At 38.6% G+C, this 17,449-nt stretch overlaps 2 protein-coding genes across 3 annotated transcripts in view; one reads left to right on the top strand and one right to left on the bottom strand.

Moving 5' to 3' along the window:
• CPNE3 (copine 3) overlaps positions 1-1,143 on the bottom strand; it is a 28,843-nt gene extending 27,700 nt beyond the window's left edge. The window contains exon 1 of one of the 2 annotated variants that reach the window (XM_066333029.1): positions 869-1,143. The gene's annotated coding sequence lies outside the window, so the exon portion shown is untranslated. The remainder of the gene's footprint in view (positions 1-868) is intronic. The other variant, XM_066333018.1, reaches the window with a different exon arrangement.
• A 78-nt stretch (positions 1,144-1,221) lies between these two features.
• On the top strand, positions 1,222-15,014 carry RMDN1 (regulator of microtubule dynamics 1). The gene is made up of 10 exons (XM_066333041.1): positions 1,222-1,526; positions 2,165-2,276; positions 4,947-5,034; positions 5,979-6,138; positions 6,794-6,883; positions 7,536-7,591; positions 9,634-9,721; positions 11,321-11,351; positions 12,625-12,758; positions 14,813-15,014. Exons 1-10 carry the CDS (start codon positions 1,407-1,409, stop codon positions 14,849-14,851), a joined length of 918 nt encoding a protein of 305 aa, XP_066189138.1. The 5' UTR covers positions 1,222-1,406; the 3' UTR covers positions 14,852-15,014.
• Positions 15,015-17,449: the final 2,435 nt, after the last annotated feature.

The following is a 17,449-nucleotide window of genomic DNA, read 5'->3' as shown; positions in this document are numbered from 1 at the left end:
ACACTGTGGTACCAATTTTGCTACTCTGGAATTCTGACAGATGCCATTTAATAATAGTTTAGTTATTCAGCCCACCAGAAATAGATTTTTGCTTTTGATAGCCAAACTAAAATTAGTCTAACAGTACTTATAATGAATCTGTACAGATCAATTTTAAGGTATTTAGACATTAAGACATATGTACTTGTTGCAAACCCACTGCATTCTTTCTAACACAACAGATAAACAAAAAAAACCTCTGTCTCTTACTCCTTCAACATCTTTCCTGCTTTTTTTCCTTCTAATGCTTTTTGGCATTTTGCATGCACTTCCAAACATCTTTCCTCTTTGATTATACACTTATAAAGTTAAAATTTAAAGCTCTCCAACTGAAAAAAAATAGCTGGGATTAAGCTTGACTGTATTTACTTTCACTAAACAAACTTTTTGCACCACCACAGAAACATCTTTCACTCGAACCTTCAGGAAAATAAATATAAGTCTTGGAGGCAGGGCAATACATATTACTTTGAGAGTACATAATGTACTTCGAAGACAGTAGTATGCAAGCAAAAGTGAAGAAGTTTCACATTTTAAAACTTTTCCCTAGTGGAAGGAGTAAGTTACGACAACAATAACATTATCTAAGATTCATCTTGTATATATTATGCAACTACAGTGAAGAAAGAAAACAACCGCCCACTCAACCAGCAGCTCAGAAAGAACAGTATGAGGTTTTCAGGAACGACGCTGACTCTCGACAGCCTCCTCTCCCAGCAGTAAGGGTGCTTTTCAGAGTGGCGTTTACACTGCCACAGAGGACTACGGACTGCACTACGGACTCAAACCTTCAGGCCTACAGCTCTAACTTCACCGAGTTCCGCCCCCCGCGGGACGGCGGACGGGGCAGCGATTCCTCGGTCCCCGCAGCAGCCGGCAGCGCGCTCCGTGTCCCGGCGCAGGAAGCGGGGCCGCACCTGCGGGGACGTTTCACGGGACGAACGGCTGGGTTAGCAGCCGCCCAGAGCCCTGTCCTGCCGCCCCAGCCCCGCACGGGTCCCACCGGACGGGGCAGAAGGGCCAAGAGCTGACACCCGGCGGGGCCCGGCCGCCCCCGCCCTCACCTGCAGCGCGGCGCCTCCGGACCCCGACCCGCGCGGCCACACCCGCGCGGCCGGACACGCCCCGCCCCGGGGCGCAGGCGCAGAGCCCCCGCGCGCCCCCCCGTTCCGGCCGGGCCGGGCGGCCGCTCGGGCCCGCCGTGCTTCGGGGCCCGGCCGCGCTATGTCCGGCCCTCGGCACGGCGGGCTGCCCGGCCGAGCGGGCGGCCCTTGTCCTCGTGTGCCCCCGAAACCGGGCAGGGCGGCGGGGCGGAGCGGTTCCTCCGCAGGCGGGGGGCGGTGCTGGTGGCGGTGTTGGTGGCGGAGATGGCGGCGCTCGTGGCGGCGCTGGCGCGGCCCTTCCGCCGTGGCCCTGCCGGCCTGGGGACAGCGCTCCGGCGGGAGGCGATGGGCGGCCCTGGCGGCCGGGGACGGCCGGGGACTCAGGTAGCCGGGGTGCCGCTCCGTGCGGGGCAGCGCGGCCGCTTCCAGGGACTGCTTGGAATGCGCTGCGCAGGGAGGCTGGGGAGTCACCGGCCCTGCAGGTGTTCAAGGGTAGAGTGGACGCGGCGCTGAGCCCCGTGCTCTATTTGACGTGGTGGGGGTTCGGTCGCAGGTTGGAGTCGGTGATCTCGGAGGCCTTTTCCACCCTAGTTCGCTCTGGTTCCCACGGGGTGTGGCCGCCGCTCGCCTCCGCCGGGCCGCTCCGCCAGCGGGAGGGAGGCTTCGGCTTCGCCGGGCGTAGTTTGTTTGTGCGAAGCCGGTTTGTTTGTGCAAAACTGAGCCTGGGGCTCGTCTGAGCAGTACGGATTTGATTTTTGCTTCCAACCTTGTGTTTGCTCCGTACATACGGTTTATGCTCGGTGTAGTGCTCTGTTCGTATTTGTAGGCGTAATCGTGAGCTTCTGTTGAATGTTCTTAAAATACTCGCTTGATTAAGTGGAGTTTTGTCTTATGAAGGTTTTTTGGCATTTTAAACGGTTTTTTTCTCAGAGTCTGAAATATAACTGGTGATACAGACGAAAGTAACTTTTTTTTCTCGGAGTGATAATGTTCATTAATATCTATTTTATGATCCTACACAGGTGCTTAGAAAAGGCCTTCAGACGGGGGTTGTGCTTTCAGCAGGGTCCTTTTTGGTTTATGAAGCTCATAAGCTGATTTCTGGCTTTGCTGAGGTTCATGCAAGCTTCAAAGGTAATATTTTCAATTTTTGAAGTAGTTCGGTTATTCCAATGTGAAATTTAAATTTTTAGGGGCCAGAATTGTAGAGGAAAATGGTGTCATGGTTTTGATTTTTTCCATTAAGACTGCATGCAGTGTTATTTCATTACAGGATGCTTTTGAATTGGTTATGAGTGGTGTGGTAGTACTTCAACAAGTGATTATTCCAGGTGTAACCGAAAGCCAATAACCGGCTCATCCTGTCAGGGATAGAGCACGTGCACAAGGTGGTTAATAATTAATTTGTTGCCCAATCTTTCAATAACTCTTATTGAAAAGATAGGAGTCTGTTAGGTGTGCAGACTAAAACTTAATCTATTTCTAGAAATTTTAGCTAGTTTACGTTTTTAGTGTGAGCATTCTGTGATTTCTTTTTAATCTAATTGAGCAGCACCAAGATAGCTCTTTAGACGAAATTGAGAAATGTCTTCTGTTTCTGTAACACGAAAAGAGGGAAGCAAAGCCTTCTTTACCTGCTAGAAAAACATTTAACGCGTGGTAAAATGTTTTTACATATCCTTTGAATAAGAATGATCTCACTGTGGGAAGGACAACAATATCTTAAAAGGGGATATTGTTGCAGATTTAAAACTTGTCTGTCCAAATAAGGATTTTCACAATAAACCTCACTGAAAGGAGAATGAGCCCAAACTGGATGTGTGCTCACTGTGTGGTTGAGGTAGTAGCCAGTTCAGGTGACCTGTTTCTCTGTTTCTCAGAAAGGGGATCATCTTAGATGTTTATGCAGATAGAAATAAAAATTCAGATAATGAATTTTGGAATGGATAAGGAGTTGTTCCGTGTGCGATAGCAGAAGGAGCATCAATGAGTAGATTTGAAATAGCTAACTCAATACACAATTAAATAATAATGAGGAAAAAGAATTACTAATTTCTCATGAGGAACATAAATAACACTGCTTAGTTGCCTTTGCTCTTTTCAGTGCTCCCATGTGAATCTGACATTTACATTGCCAAGAGAAGCAAGGCTTTCTATACAAGACAGTAAATATGGTTAAAATAAGAGTAAAACAGAAAAAACTGAAAAATAAAGTAATAAAAGTATAATAATTTGCATAAAACACCTTGTGGAAAATGCATTCAGAAGTTTTGAGTTCCAAGCATTTAGTCATTAGATATGTTAGTAGTGTTCAGGTCACCAAGCAAATAGAACTGTTCAGAGAAGATCATGCTGAAGATGTACCTTGAAGCTCATTTTGGATACTATAATCCAAAGTCCACATAGACCATTATCTTATCTTTGAAAGGGTTGAGAGAAGACATTTAGAGACAGCAAGGTTAAAAATTATCCAGAATGCATTGATTTATATTGTAGGATCTTTTTAAGCTGAAGAGGAGGCTTTTGTATTCAGTAGCCTTCAGTGTTTAGCTGCTTCTGTAAAGAAAACTGTGCTGACCTTAAACGTGTCTACCATATTTAGTAGGTAACTTGAAAAAGGAAACCTTACAAACATGATTGGTTCTTATGCAAGAGGCTAGAGCTTACGTTTTGACTTCTAAGTTTGATCATGGACCCAGGAGTAATACCAAAGAGACAACAAGCATAGGTAAAAGGTCTGTAAAAAATTAGACAAGGCTTTTGACTTAAAAGATAATTTTTTAATGTTGGCAGAAGTGTAAACTTGAAGTTTGTTCTTCTCCCGTGCAGTTACATATGTCAACTAAATTACCCATCTGCTTTCCTTCTAATTCCATCTTTTTTCATGCTATAATCCTTTATATTATGGTGTTTGATAGTTCAGTCCTCTACCCTGTTCCAAGTACTATATTTATTTATATATTACTATATTCCTCCAGTTGTGGAAATTATATTTCCCCACCAGTGTTGGGTTTGGAGAGTATTTTATAGAAAAAGGAAGTATAATAAAAAAATAATGGTACTTAGTTCGTAAATGGATACTCTAGAAAGCCAATTCTGATTTTCAAAATTATTTTTGCTATTAGCATCTTGAACACACAGGCGTTTCAGTAGATTAATTGCATTTTTTTGGGTTGTTTTTGGAAAAATCCTAAGGACTTCAGTCAGAAAACATTCAAGCAGTGTTTTGTTTTGGCTTTTGAGTAAATAACGGGGTGCACTCAAACTGCAGTAATGTTCTTGCAAAACTGTGGAACCATATTGAAAATGAAGAATATTTTTAAAAGTTGGGGGTTTTTTCATTGTTATTGTAAGATTTAAATTCTCTACATATACTAATGAAGGGACTTTATTACTTTGAACTCTCTGTACTTGCTTTCCAAATCAGTCCATTTTTTGTACTTTTTTTTTCTTTTCTGCCATTTTCTCAAGTAAAAAAGTAACTTAATTCTAGTAGTCTGATGCAATGAGAAAAACACCTTGGAAGGTTAAATCTGTCCAGCAACCAAAGCTGTCTTGCTGAAAGCTGTTGTAGTTTCACTGGAGAGGCACCAATTATCATCCTCCTTGTGCATTGTACATGTTGCTTACTCAGCCCTGCTCTGCTTGTAAGTTGAAATGATGGCGAAATGATGGCCTAAAAATGAGCTACATCATTTTCAGCTAGGTTGTCTTGCCCTAAAATGTTTTGGTTTTGGTGATAACGTCTTAATTAATTGACTATAATTTGTTCTTCTTTTTCCACAATTTTAATGCCTTCCTAAGTGGAAGATGTAATAGAACAAGCAGACTACCTGTATGGGAGTGGAGAAACTGAAAAGCTGTATCGGTTGCTGGTTCAGCATAAAAACAGGTACTTCACTGCCTTGGGACATTACTGTGGCTTCTTTTCTATGCTCTTCTGTATCAGTTTTTCAAGTAATATTCTCATTGTGGAATGCTGGAGAACCTATTTTTCACCCTTATGTAAGTAAGAAAGAAGAGCTTTTGATCTTGTTCATCATAATGAAAAAAAATGAATGAAGAAAGAACTGATAGTTGTAGAAGGTGAGGGTTAACCCTCAGGTTTTTCAGTCATGGTTGTTTGTTTTGTTACTCTAAGAATCCCTTATAATACACTGCAAAAATTTTGAAAGATGCTAAAGTCTCTATTAAAATAGTAAGCCAGTGGTTGTTATCTAAAGTGTAGTAGAGTGTGTAAGCAGTGTTCCAAAGCAGTATGATAACAAAATAAAACTTAAGATCCTTAAGCTTGGACTGTAACCTCCAATACACCCTTTGATAAAGTGATATAAATAAATACATAAATGTATTGTGCTGGTGGTATGGCCAATCTGTGTTTTTTTCACTGTCTTTCTAGGAAGAATTAAATAATTTAATAATTATTCAAAAATGTGCATAAGGATTTAAGTGTTCCAAGTAAACATCAATACAAATCAGCAGAGTGCTGGCAAAAATACCATCTAGCTAAGGACAGAGCAACCCTCTTTTTCCTTCTGCTCTTCTGGTGTTTTGAATGATACCATTGGGGTTTCTTAAGTCCGTATCTTTTTGGTTTTTTTGAGAAAACAAAAACTTTCCTGCAGATGTGTTTGCTCTGCAGACCAGAATGGCAGAACAAAGGTGTTGTCAGACAGGCTTTCATTTGTTGTTTGTTACCTTGGGGTCGTATGTGGCATAGTATGACAGATGGATTCACTGTTGTCCTATCACCCCCTTAAGACACACTTTAAAAGACTCCTTTTTGCTTTGTTTCCCTGATGGCTTTAAAACATCAGTGTTTCTGTTCCTAACCAGTGATGATGCAGAGTTGTTATGGCGGCTGGCACGGTCATCACGGGATCTGGCTCAGCTTGGTAGCACTTCTGCAGAGGAGAAGAGACAACTGACTTACGACTCCCTTGAGTATGCAAAAAAGGCACTTGAAAAAAATGAAGCAAATTTTGCAGCACACAAGGTGAGCCATGCAAAGTAACTGAAATCTTGTTCGTTGATTTCTGCTCACAGAAAACAGAATAAAAGTCATTGTGCTGTTTTCAGAAACTTCAGCATAATTTAACTTTTCTGTTGAGAATAAATGAGACTTCTAGTTCTTCCTAACATTTTTGGAATTCAGACTTTTCCAGGTAAACGTCCCTCTAGGGATACAGAAACATTGAGTGTGTGCAGGGCCGTGGAAAGAAGTGACTGATCAGTGTGATTACAGCTCAAGTAATCAACTCCCTCTGCCCCAATGTAGCTTTAAAAATGTTGTACATCCCACATTCAGTGTGCCTTTTCTGGGCCCTGTAGAGTTTCAGTTTCACTGGAGGTATTTCAGGCCCTGGCTGTATTCTGCCCCCTTTTTTTTTTTTAATGCTGCTTTTCTTACAAGCAAAGGTAGCAAAATGTAGTCACTTGCCTTGGTATCTTGGATCAGAGGAGTACATTACATGACTACACATGCAGACCAGCAGCTTGCTCTGATATTGATTGAGCTGTTCACAACGAACACTTATTGCTTGTTGTTGCTTGTGGTGGTGGCTGCTGTTCTGGTGGCAAGTTTTTTTTAAAATGTACTATTAATGTCATGCTGTATTAAATGGGTTTTTTTTTGTTTGTTTTCCATGCAGTGGTATGGAATTTGCCTCAGTGATGTTGGAGACTACGAAGGAATCAAGACTAAGATTGGAAATGCTATTATCATCAAAGAGCATTTCCAGGTAATGCAGTTTTTTGCACACGACAAAATGAATGTGTCCAGTATGTAGATTGTGTGACAGCTGGTAGCTAATTTTTGGTGAAATATTGAAAGCATACTTCTGTTGAGATTGCCTAGTAGCACTTTGTTTTTTGGGTTACTGTGAGATACGCTCCAGAAATGCTCCAGAAACAAGGAGTACAAATTCTCTCCTGCTGTAAACTAAGTTGCTTTAGAAGGGAGTCTTGAAATAGCTGAAGTGCTTTAGACGCCTCATAGGACTTGATCAGTTGTAGCTGTGATATTGAGAAATGGCAGTGTGGCTGTCCTTTTGACTGTGGATTATGTAACAGTAAAGGACAAATACTGGAGAAGATAAAGAACTCCTAATTTTATATCACCAGAGATTATATCAAAATCTGAACATGCCAATTCTCAAATGCAACTTCCAATAAACTACTAAAGAAAAGTGCTTAGACATCTGTCAGTGTCATCAAATTTCTGGACGTGAGCTAAGTTGTACACTGAATAAATAGTGTATTGCCTTGAAATTCTTCACACCACAGTCTGGTTTAATTAACAGTAGGATAACAAGTCTATTTTTAAATGTGTTTTAATCCATATGTCAGAACAACTTCTTTACATACTGTGTTATTTTTTTCTCCCTGCACCAGAGAGCTGTTGAACTGAATCCAAAAGATGCTACAACAATTCATCTTATAGGGGTTTGGTAAGATGTATTTTCAAACTAAACTTAGCACATGGCACAGAAAAATGCAAGAGTATAAAATATCTTGCATGAATTGCAGAACTGCTTGGAATTATTTAGAGTGTACTTGTAATGATTGATGCAAGCATGAAGAACATACTGAGCAGATACAGAACATCATGGCTTGAAAAAGTCTAGCTATTCTTATGCAGTTGAAAAAGATGAAAAAATAATTGTTCATTTAATTTATTTGTATTGAACTAGTAAAAACTCCTTTTGCAGATATTAAGTTTGCTTCATAGAATCCATAGTGGGCATCAGTGATAGCAACTATTAACTCTTTTTGTTCTCAAGTATGAATGGAGTCAAAACTCAGCACTGACTTTACACTAAATTTCAGTGACGGCTGTAACTTAATACATTCTGTGAAAAGCTGTCAAATATGAGATGTATTCCTAAAATATTTCTGTTACTATCTGTCAGGATACAGATTTTAAAAGTTACATTAAATAAAGGGAGCTTATAAATGCATATGTACTAACCATAAATCATTGAAATTGAATTTACTGCTCAGTGAAAATGATACTAAGAATTACTGTTACATAGCAGGCAAATGGACTGGAAATGGAACTTTCCATAGTAACAGGGTATTCTATGCAAGTGGTGTGATGGAAAGCAATGTCATTATGTGTTAGTGAGAGACTCCAGACAGCACTTTTGGTTATTTGTCTGAAAAAGACCAAAGGTTACATTGTTTTACTGGAGATCTCTATTGTAAGATCGAGAGATTGAAAATAAAGAAAGGTAATGCATTTTCAGCTTAAAAAAATACTAAGACCTGCAGTCAATTTTTTTGGAGGTAATTTTTGGATCCTGAGTATCAAGTAAAACTAATCTACTGCTACAGAGTTTTTTACTAGTTCGGAAACTTTGTTTTTTCAGCATCCACCATTCATTCCCATGTGATCTAACGATTGCAATAGTCCAGATTTTTAAGCAGAAGTATAAGCTACCAACTGACTAAGCCTCAAAGTCCATTTTGAGATAGGAAGCTTGTTCTGGAAAGCACTTAAGATATTGTTCCTAAGGAAAATTAGAAAAGATGATCAGAAATGTTGGACTCATACTGCTTTTGGCTCTCAAATATTCCAGTGTTGTATATACCGTACTCATTACTGAATTCCAGAGCCACATTTAGTATCAGCCAGTTCTTGAGTATTTTTCCTCTTTCTAATCTGTCCTGGCGTGAATCCCTTTCTGATAAGGCATACCTAATGACAGAATTTCAACTCTGGCTGTATATTCCATGTCTTGCCCTACTCTCCTCCCAACATTTACAGTTACTAATTTCTCACCTCTTCTACAATGCTCTATTTTACACAGTGAGTAACAATTGTGATCTCAGTGTGGGAGGCTGCTAAAGTGAATAGCATTCTTTAATGTTTGCACTCAGAATGTTCTGTGCACTTGAAATGCTTCAATAAAAATGTTTAATCCTTCCAGCACCAATTATCTAGGTGACTGCCTGATTACCTGTGTTATTTAGTTGATAGAAAAAAACAGCATAACATGGCTTAGCCTAGAGCACAGTGGTTTGATTCTTCAATTTATTTTCATTCTTATAGATCAGAGTCTCAGGAATGTACTGCAGATCTGCTTTATATTAATAATTGAGAAAAGCAAAGTAGTGTTGAGGTAAGGCAATGACATTACTCAGTTGTGCTGTTTTTGCAAATACATTAGAACAAAATATACATAAATTGTTAAAATAATTCAAGCTCATAATCTGTCTTATGCTTAGTAATTGTCCCAGTTTTAGCTAATGTAGTTAGTTCCCAGTAAAACACACACCAAAACTTCTTTAGTAGCAGCTTCAGACATCTTGTTATTTTATTTTCCAGATGTAAGAACACACTTATAGCACTTGCAGCATGTCTGCAGTTTTGGCTCTTGGAATCAACAATTATGACATCCAGTTTCTATGAGCAGCAAGAATTATGAGACTGTTGCACAAAAACAAGAGAAATGTGAAGGCTAGATATAAATGTTTCTTTTTGCTTCAGGTGTTACTCCTTTGCTGAGATGCCGTGGTACCAAAGAAAAATAGCTGCAACGCTGTTTGCCACACCACCGACCTCCACATTTCAAGAGGTACAGTATGAAAATATTTCATACAGATTATTCCCCCTACAAAGCTGATGATACAGTTTTTACTTATTTTCCTGACAGAGCTGACTGATTATAGAATAACTATGCAGTTCTGAGTTTACAACTGTCAATAATCAAATGAGAATATAACAGGAGAATGAGTGGTATCTAAAAGCAAAAACTTTTCATTTTCTTCAGGAGTAGCACACGGAGGATAGTGTAAATCATTTAGTGTAGTCCCTGCATGAGAACATAATAAACTTCATGTAACTTAGTTTGTATTTACTGTTGTGCTTTGTTGCAGATAACTGTCTGTACTAGTCCAGTGCTGATGATTTGTATGGTGTGTTATGCCATATACTTATTTGTTAGTTCTAACAGAATTTGTCCCCTTATATTAAATGCAAAAAGCAACAGCTTGCTTTGTTACTTAAGATGAACAAATACCCTTTTATTCTCTGGTCACATATGGTGTGTGTGTTTATTTTTCAGTTTGAAAGTACTTTTTTTCTTATTTTCTATGAAAATCCCTGCTGTCATACACCCTAAAACATATTATCCTCATGTTTATCCTTTAAAATAGTGCATGTAAAACTGTGTATGTCTAAACCAGTGTGCATCTTATTTAAACACCCATACATACATAGAAGCTTGACAAATAAACTGGTAGTAATCTTTGTTTAGAGCAACCAATAACTGCTTTGTTCTCTTAAAGTGGAGGAGCAGGAGTCACTAGAAAGTAATTGTAGCAGGCTGCTTGCTGTTACACAGAAAGCAATTTAAGAGCTGATTGAAAAAAAAATAAAACTTTTTAATGGAATGTCAAGCTTGTAAGTTTCGCTGAAAAACTACTCTCAGAAGAACACAAAGTGTCAGCCAGGATTTCAAATACTGCCAAAACAATGTAGTAGTATTCAGTTCTGTAGCACTTAAACTCGCTGAAGAAGCAAACTTATACCGGTAAGATTTCTGCAGTTTCAGTACAAAATCCATTTTGTAGATACATCCATGCTTTCAAGTTCTCTAAGATTTTTTTCCCCTCCAGCTACTACCATTAGGAAAATGTAGGGATGGACTGAAATTTTGTATGTGCTGGATGGGAAACTTGTTGAAAATGTATGGATATCATAGATGTTCATCCTCATGTAAGAGGTTACTAACTGGTGCTCTGTGGGAGTCAGTTCTCTCTCAAATATTTATTAATGACCCAAACCATAAGATTTGTTTCATCTATTAAATTTATACATGAGAAATAGATGAGGAAAACTGCGGATTTGCCAGATAGTACAAACAAAATTCAAAATTTATTTTGACAAGTTGAATTGGAAAAGCACAATCCAGTTTGGTAGGAATGAATAGGAGGTACTACACTTACGGAAAAAGTGGTGGGGGGTAGTTGGGTAAGTACTGGTTCTTTTGAGATGATATCAAATCTAACTGTACATTGAATGAGAACCATCAGTAGTATGATGAATTAATAAAAATAAGACATCAAAAAAAATCATGGACAGTAACTCCTTCAAGTGTGTGCATAAGGCTTGAGTTTGACTGTTGTGTTGAGTTTATTCTCCACTTTAAAGAATACAATTTTGTCTTTTACAGGCTCTTCGTTACTTCCACATGGCAGAAGAAGGTAAGACTTGTGGCTTGTTTCGACTGAAAAATACTTTTTTGGATTGATGACTTGCAGTAAACTTCTAGCTATCAGTGTTACCTTAATAACTGTAGCCACCAAACCCAAAACATTAGCATACGATCAACTGATAAATGTGGTGTGCCAGTCAGCACACTAGGCTGTTACATTGCAACATTTTATCAGAGATAATAAAAGTGTGTTACACACTTACTAAAGTATGTTACACACCTAGTATATTTCACTTACAGTGTAACCTGAAGATTTTTTTCAGATAAATACTGAAGTGAAATTTGTACCATCCTGAGAATAAAATACTCTTCCCTAAGGAATTCAACAGGAGCACAGGGAGACAGAAAAAATAAAAAAGGGAATTGTGTGTTACTTTTTCAGAATTCTCTTATAGTTCAAAAGTCCTCTGTATTCCAAATAGAAAACAAAAAGACAGACATTCTGTTATTTCAGAAGGTATTATGATCAAAGGGCCAATCTGACAGTTAAACTCTCTACATGATATAAAAATAAAATAGGAATGTGTTATTTCTCCAGGAGTGAAGCCATAAGCAAAACTTAGTAGCTGAAAGATAAAGACAAGGGAAGACAGTGTTCTGTGAAAGATTTGTACATAGTTAAATTATTGAAGATTAGAGGAAAGCCTCATAGTGTATCTTCCTGAGTGTCAAGTAATGCAGCTGTAAACTGGAACAGTGAACGTCATCTTAAATTTTGCCTCTAAAACACCTCCATGTGTTTTAAAACCTGATCTTAAATCCAGCAATAGGGAAAGTCTGTGCTGTAAGCAGGCAAGATTGGTCTTTAATAATGAATGATGCATTGTAAAAGCAAGGTTTAAATCTCTCCTTAAAAAATGTTCACTGTGGATGCAAATAATTGTGTTTTCTTCTGTGCCACAAAAACTAAGGTGGTATCTGTATGTGCTAGGAAATGTGCCCTGTTTTCCCTTGCCTATATCTGCTAAGCTGATTGCATTGCATTTTCTGGACTAGGTCCAGAAAAGCCCAAAACCTGTAAAGCACAGCTGTTATGCATCAAGTTCACTGCTTTGCTCTTTGTGAGGAATCTAGTGTCATTTAGTAAATTAACTAGCAAGGTGCTACTTAAGATAAGTGTTTATGAGACAAAAATCTAGCAAGTGAAAATTTTTACATTGGCTTCTTTCTGATCCAAAGCCAAACTATGTTTTCTGAAACAAGTATCAAAGTATAGTATGCTGCTAATTGTCATCTAAAGCTTTTCTCCTGTCTCTATGCAGCTGATCCAAATTTCTACAGCAAAAATCTGCTCTTTTTGGGGAAAACATACTTGAAGTTAAACAACAAGAAGATGGCTCTTCTGTGGTTAAGCAAAGCAAAGGAGTATCCTGCACAGACAGAGGAGGACAAACAGGTAGGAAGTTAAGAACTGTAATCATACAATCATATATTGTGTGCAACATGAATGACATCATGGCAGTGGAATATTTTTTAAAATTAATTCAGGGGAAGTTGTAGTTCAGCATCTTTAATTCAGAATCACATCAACACCAAACAATTCTGGTATGTTACACTAGCCATCTCTGAAAACAGTGGTTGGAAATGGTCTGTTTTATTCATAGCAGAGAAATGTTACCATTTCTTTTTCATGGTAGTTTCATAGTGCTCACAATGACCAAGCCTTAGCTGTGTTGCTGAAGTTCAGGCAGGCACCTGCACTAACCTGTTTCTATGCGAACACAGATTCACCTTTCATATTCTGAAATGGGTAAGGTAGGAATTACATTTTGGAATAGCTCACAGTCTTATGAACACAAGGAAGAAGACAACCCAGATGTACCAAAACCTTAACATTGCAGTCCTTTCCAGGCCCCTAGGGAGAGATTCAGATGTCTGAATAAGATAAATTAATGTATCTTTGACAGCAAATCTCCAGTGCTAGATGGCATGAGTTACTTAATTACCCTTTGAAACTGTGCAGAAGGATTCTGGTTTGGAAGGTAGGCGTCTGTCTCCTACCCAAACATTCAAAGTACTTCCAGGAGAGGTAATCCATTAGACTTGTTCATACCTGATAATGCATTCAGTAGAAACCAAAGCAATTGCAGTTACCTTTCAAAAACAATCCTGTTAGCATCAGAACTAAGAAAGCTTCATTTCCATTTGATTTTTCTTACAGTTGATTTGCCTCTATTTCATTTAGCATTAAGCTGCAGTTGAGATGCACGTTCTGAATGTCTATACAACACCCTGAAGGTCCAAAGTAAGAAATACTTAGGTAGGATTTTCCATTTCATACCTCAGAAAAAACACTACAGGAGTAGTGTTTCAGAATCCCTCTGCAGATTCGCTAGTAAGCCTAACTGTTTCTTCCAAAAGTTAGTTCCTGTAGTAACGTCTTTGGAAATATGTGTCTTACATTCCTCCAGTGCTTTGCAAAGTGTTTAGGAATTTAATAGCCTAAAGGAGTAGTGATCTCAGGTGTGTAAGAAATTGGTCAGTTCTTCTGACAGTTAATAGTAACTGAAAGGATACATGAAACCAGTGATCTGAGAAACTTGTCTGTCTTTAGGAACCATACAAAAAGTATAGTCAGGAATGAATTCTGTGCAGTAGCCAAGTTGTTAAACTTCTGATCTGCTTCAGCTACTTGTGGCCTCCTGGTACATCTATTTCCTAGTCTCTCAGAGGGGTATAGAGCTGCTGAACTGAGAAGGGTGGCATTCTCCCCATTCTCTGGGCAAATGTGTAAAATGCAAAATTAATTGGGAACTAGCCTTGATAGTCCACTGTGAAGGAAACTGACCTATGCAAAGACATTTGAATTCTTGTCTCAGCATAACTTGGTTTTCTGAACATTTGTTACTCCAGATACTCAGAGGTATCTGGTTTACACTGTCTGCATGGCTTGCTGTGTCATCACCAGAAGTTTACTGGGGTAGAGATTTTTTTGTGGTTTGAGGTGGGAGGAGAGGGTGTTAAGATTTTTTGCTGTTTAGTTCAGTTTGTTATTGGGGGTGTTTTAATATGAATGTTAGAGATCATATTAAAATTTTATTAGGTTTTAATCAAAAACCATAGGCAGCAGAGCCTCACGCAGGGTTTCACACTCCTTAGTCACTATCTAGAGTGTTGAAAACTCTCAGTTGCTTGGGTATGGTCAGAGGTAGGACAACTTCCTGCATGCTACTGTCAGACTGCAGCGAATCAACTATTAATCACACAAATACTCAACGCAAATAAACTTTATTTATGTAGTAAGTGAATTGCACTGAAGACACTAGCTTAAGTGTTTTATTCCTATTCATATTTCAAGTATTCACATCTTAAACTACAGGAAGAAAAATGCTCCTTGGACTGTTCTGAATTTACACAACTGCAGTGAAACATTTGGGTGCTTGTGAGGCAAGTTTTGCTTTAAGAGCCTGTAACTACCTGGGACTGTTATGTTACATTTATTTCTTTCAGGTACAGAAAGAAGCTTTGGAGCTGCTTAATTCTATATAAGAAGAAACAAGATAATGGGAATTCAGTGCCTCAGGTTTGAGCAGCATAGTACAAAGGCCGCAAATACTACTTTGGTTTACTGAAGCTGTTACTAAAAGTACAGCTCAGACCTTCTATCTCCCTCTCATTTCTATTAAACTCTGAACTGGAAGATCTGTTTCAATATGTGATCCTGTCTGTTAATTTACATGGGAATGCAAGGGGCTTCATTCACATGCAAGGTCTATAGTTAGACAGAAAAGCTGGAAGAGTGATAGCATGGAGTTTTAATTAAGTTTTTTACACTTCTAAACTACAAGTTATTTATAAAGAATAATGAGAAATGTGACTAGGAGAAGTTTAAAAAAAGGAGGGACAGGGCTATGACATAATTATCATCCTGTAGTTTTTTCTGCAGTGTCTTCCTGTGAGGTTCAATAGCTTTCAAGAGTAATAAATGCTCCTACAGATTTATCATTAAGGCTGCACCATCCTAATTTCAGTACTCTTAAATGCTAGTGTTTGACTTTGCAGAAAGTGTTGTGGTTTAAAATAAAAAATGAAGGGAAAAAGAACAATTACGGAACATCTAAGAAAATCCCTTCATGGGTGATATCAGCATGTGCAGTGAGAAGCTTTCTGATGATTTAATGGCTGTAAATATTTGCTGGGCACACACACTTTACCCTAGATTGTGACAACAGGAGGAATACACACTCGCAGTACATTAGAAAGGAGCTACTGTGGGAAAGGGTATGGACTTCTGTTTGCAGACATAAAACTTTCTTCTTGGTCTTTAGTAACCTAAGTCAGGTGTCCAGCCAAACACTATATTCCAATTACCCAAGAGAAAAAGTGGACCAAATAATGAAAAAAATGGTAGGCAATGTGTGGTATTGGCAGTAGAACAGCCTAGAAAAACATTGACTAGAAATACCAAATGTTTCCTTTACTAGGAAAGGGTATTGCAATCTCTAAAAGGAAGATTAGGAACAGCATAAATTGCTTAGACTAAGAAACATTCTGTTAAAAATTCAGGGTTTAAAGAGAATCTGGGGCTTGAATTAAAACCTGATGCTACAAAACTACAGTTAAAACGGGGTTTTCTTAACTACCATAAAGTTATCATTTTTCTACTAGTAAAGCATCATAATGAAGTGCTTTGTCACAGTGTCTCAGGGTGGATGATAGTGTATGAGAGAATTTTCTGCATTCACATTCTACAAAAACATCTGCATAGTTGCTTCTAGTAGCTTTGTGGCAGAGGCACCTTGAGCGCCTTTTCTACTGCACAAAGGAAAAATATTCAGGTACTGAGTAATAGCTGTGGACTGTGTGGTGAAAAGGAGCTGAGTTGCAGAAAGAAAAGAAACAACCCATGAGCTACACAACAGCTCACATTACTTTAAGTAGTAATACCTCCCTACTTCCCTGGTCTGGTCTCCAACCATTGCTGCCTTCCCACTTTTTGCTGTCTTACTCCCCCCAAATATAGGTGAAATATGGGGAATTCAAGTGGGAAAAGAAAAAATTACAACAAAGTCTTGGTGAAATTCCCAGAAAATTCAAGTACTGTACACACATGCACACAGGTATATTAATTTTGCTTGCTTTTCTGGAGCCATGGTTTCAGTCAGGCCCTTGATACCAATTCACAGAGCATACACGTGGACAGAAAGCTACTGGATTTGGTTTTTTCATACTTGCTAATCCTTACCCCCAGGAAAAACCACTGCAGGTATGAGACAGCTAAAGTTACCAAAACAATAAAACAACTACATTCTTGTGATGTGCTGTCTTTTTTTATTTCGTTCAGTTACTCATAGATTCACAAAATTCAGCAGTTGGTAGTGGGTCACCATGTCATTCATTAGTGCAAATTCATTAACTGTGACATTTAGCTCTCCTCGTCTTTTAGGCAAGTGACACACACTCCTGGTGCCTGGCCTTTGACCTTCTTGATTTTCTTAAACGTCCTCCATTCTAACCAGCATAAGTGATAATTTCAGTGGATTTGCACTTCAAATTAATTCAGTGCTATATAAAAATGGTTTTGCAGAAGATAGTTGGTGGTGTATGAAAAACCCTCGAAGTGGTGGAAATTTTAGAAGCTCTTACAGAAAAGTTCATGTAAGACAGCAGTCTGTTTGGGCCCACTGCACCACTGCTGTGACCAGAGCTCTGCACAGGTACAGCTCCCAGTGTAAGCTGTGCATATTGAATACAAAGCCTTGAGACAATCCAATATGTAGAAAAATAAATTTTTGGCAGAATTCAGCTGCTGCATTGGAAAGATACATGAACAGATACAGCTTTTTTTTTTTTTTTCTGCATGTACACTTTTAACAGTGCAATATGATATGTTAACACAAGTGTGTTGAATCGTATTCTAAAATCATTTTCATGTGTGTACAAAATTCTGTGTAATTTAAATGTAATGGAATTTACAGGTAATATTTAAAGCATATTACAAATGGTGATTTAAAACACATTTTTACTCTATAATAAGGAAGCACAGTTTGCTAAAAGTAGCATTTAATATGATTCACATGAATAAGGTGTTAAATTTTAGTATTTTTTTAAACACATCTTTGCAGTTCAGCAAATCTATGCCAATAA

The sequence above is a fragment of the Sylvia atricapilla genome, chromosome 1 (genome assembly GCF_009819655.1).
Source record: "Sylvia atricapilla isolate bSylAtr1 chromosome 1, bSylAtr1.pri, whole genome shotgun sequence".
Taxonomy (NCBI): Eukaryota; Metazoa; Chordata; class Aves; order Passeriformes; family Sylviidae; genus Sylvia; species Sylvia atricapilla.
This window is presented reverse-complemented; position numbering and strand designations above follow the sequence as displayed.

Coding starts and splice junctions, on each gene's coding strand:
- RMDN1 (XM_066333041.1), top strand. CDS start 1,407: ATGGCGGCGCTCGTGGCGGCGCTGGCGCGGCCCTTCCGCCGTGGCCCT. Junction 1,527..2,164: donor GGGGACGGCCGGGGACTCAG/GTAGCCGGGGTG, acceptor GATCCTACACAG/GTGCTTAGAAAAGGCCTTCA. Junction 11,352..12,624: donor CTTCCACATGGCAGAAGAAG/GTAAGACTTGTG, acceptor GTCTCTATGCAG/CTGATCCAAATTTCTACAGC.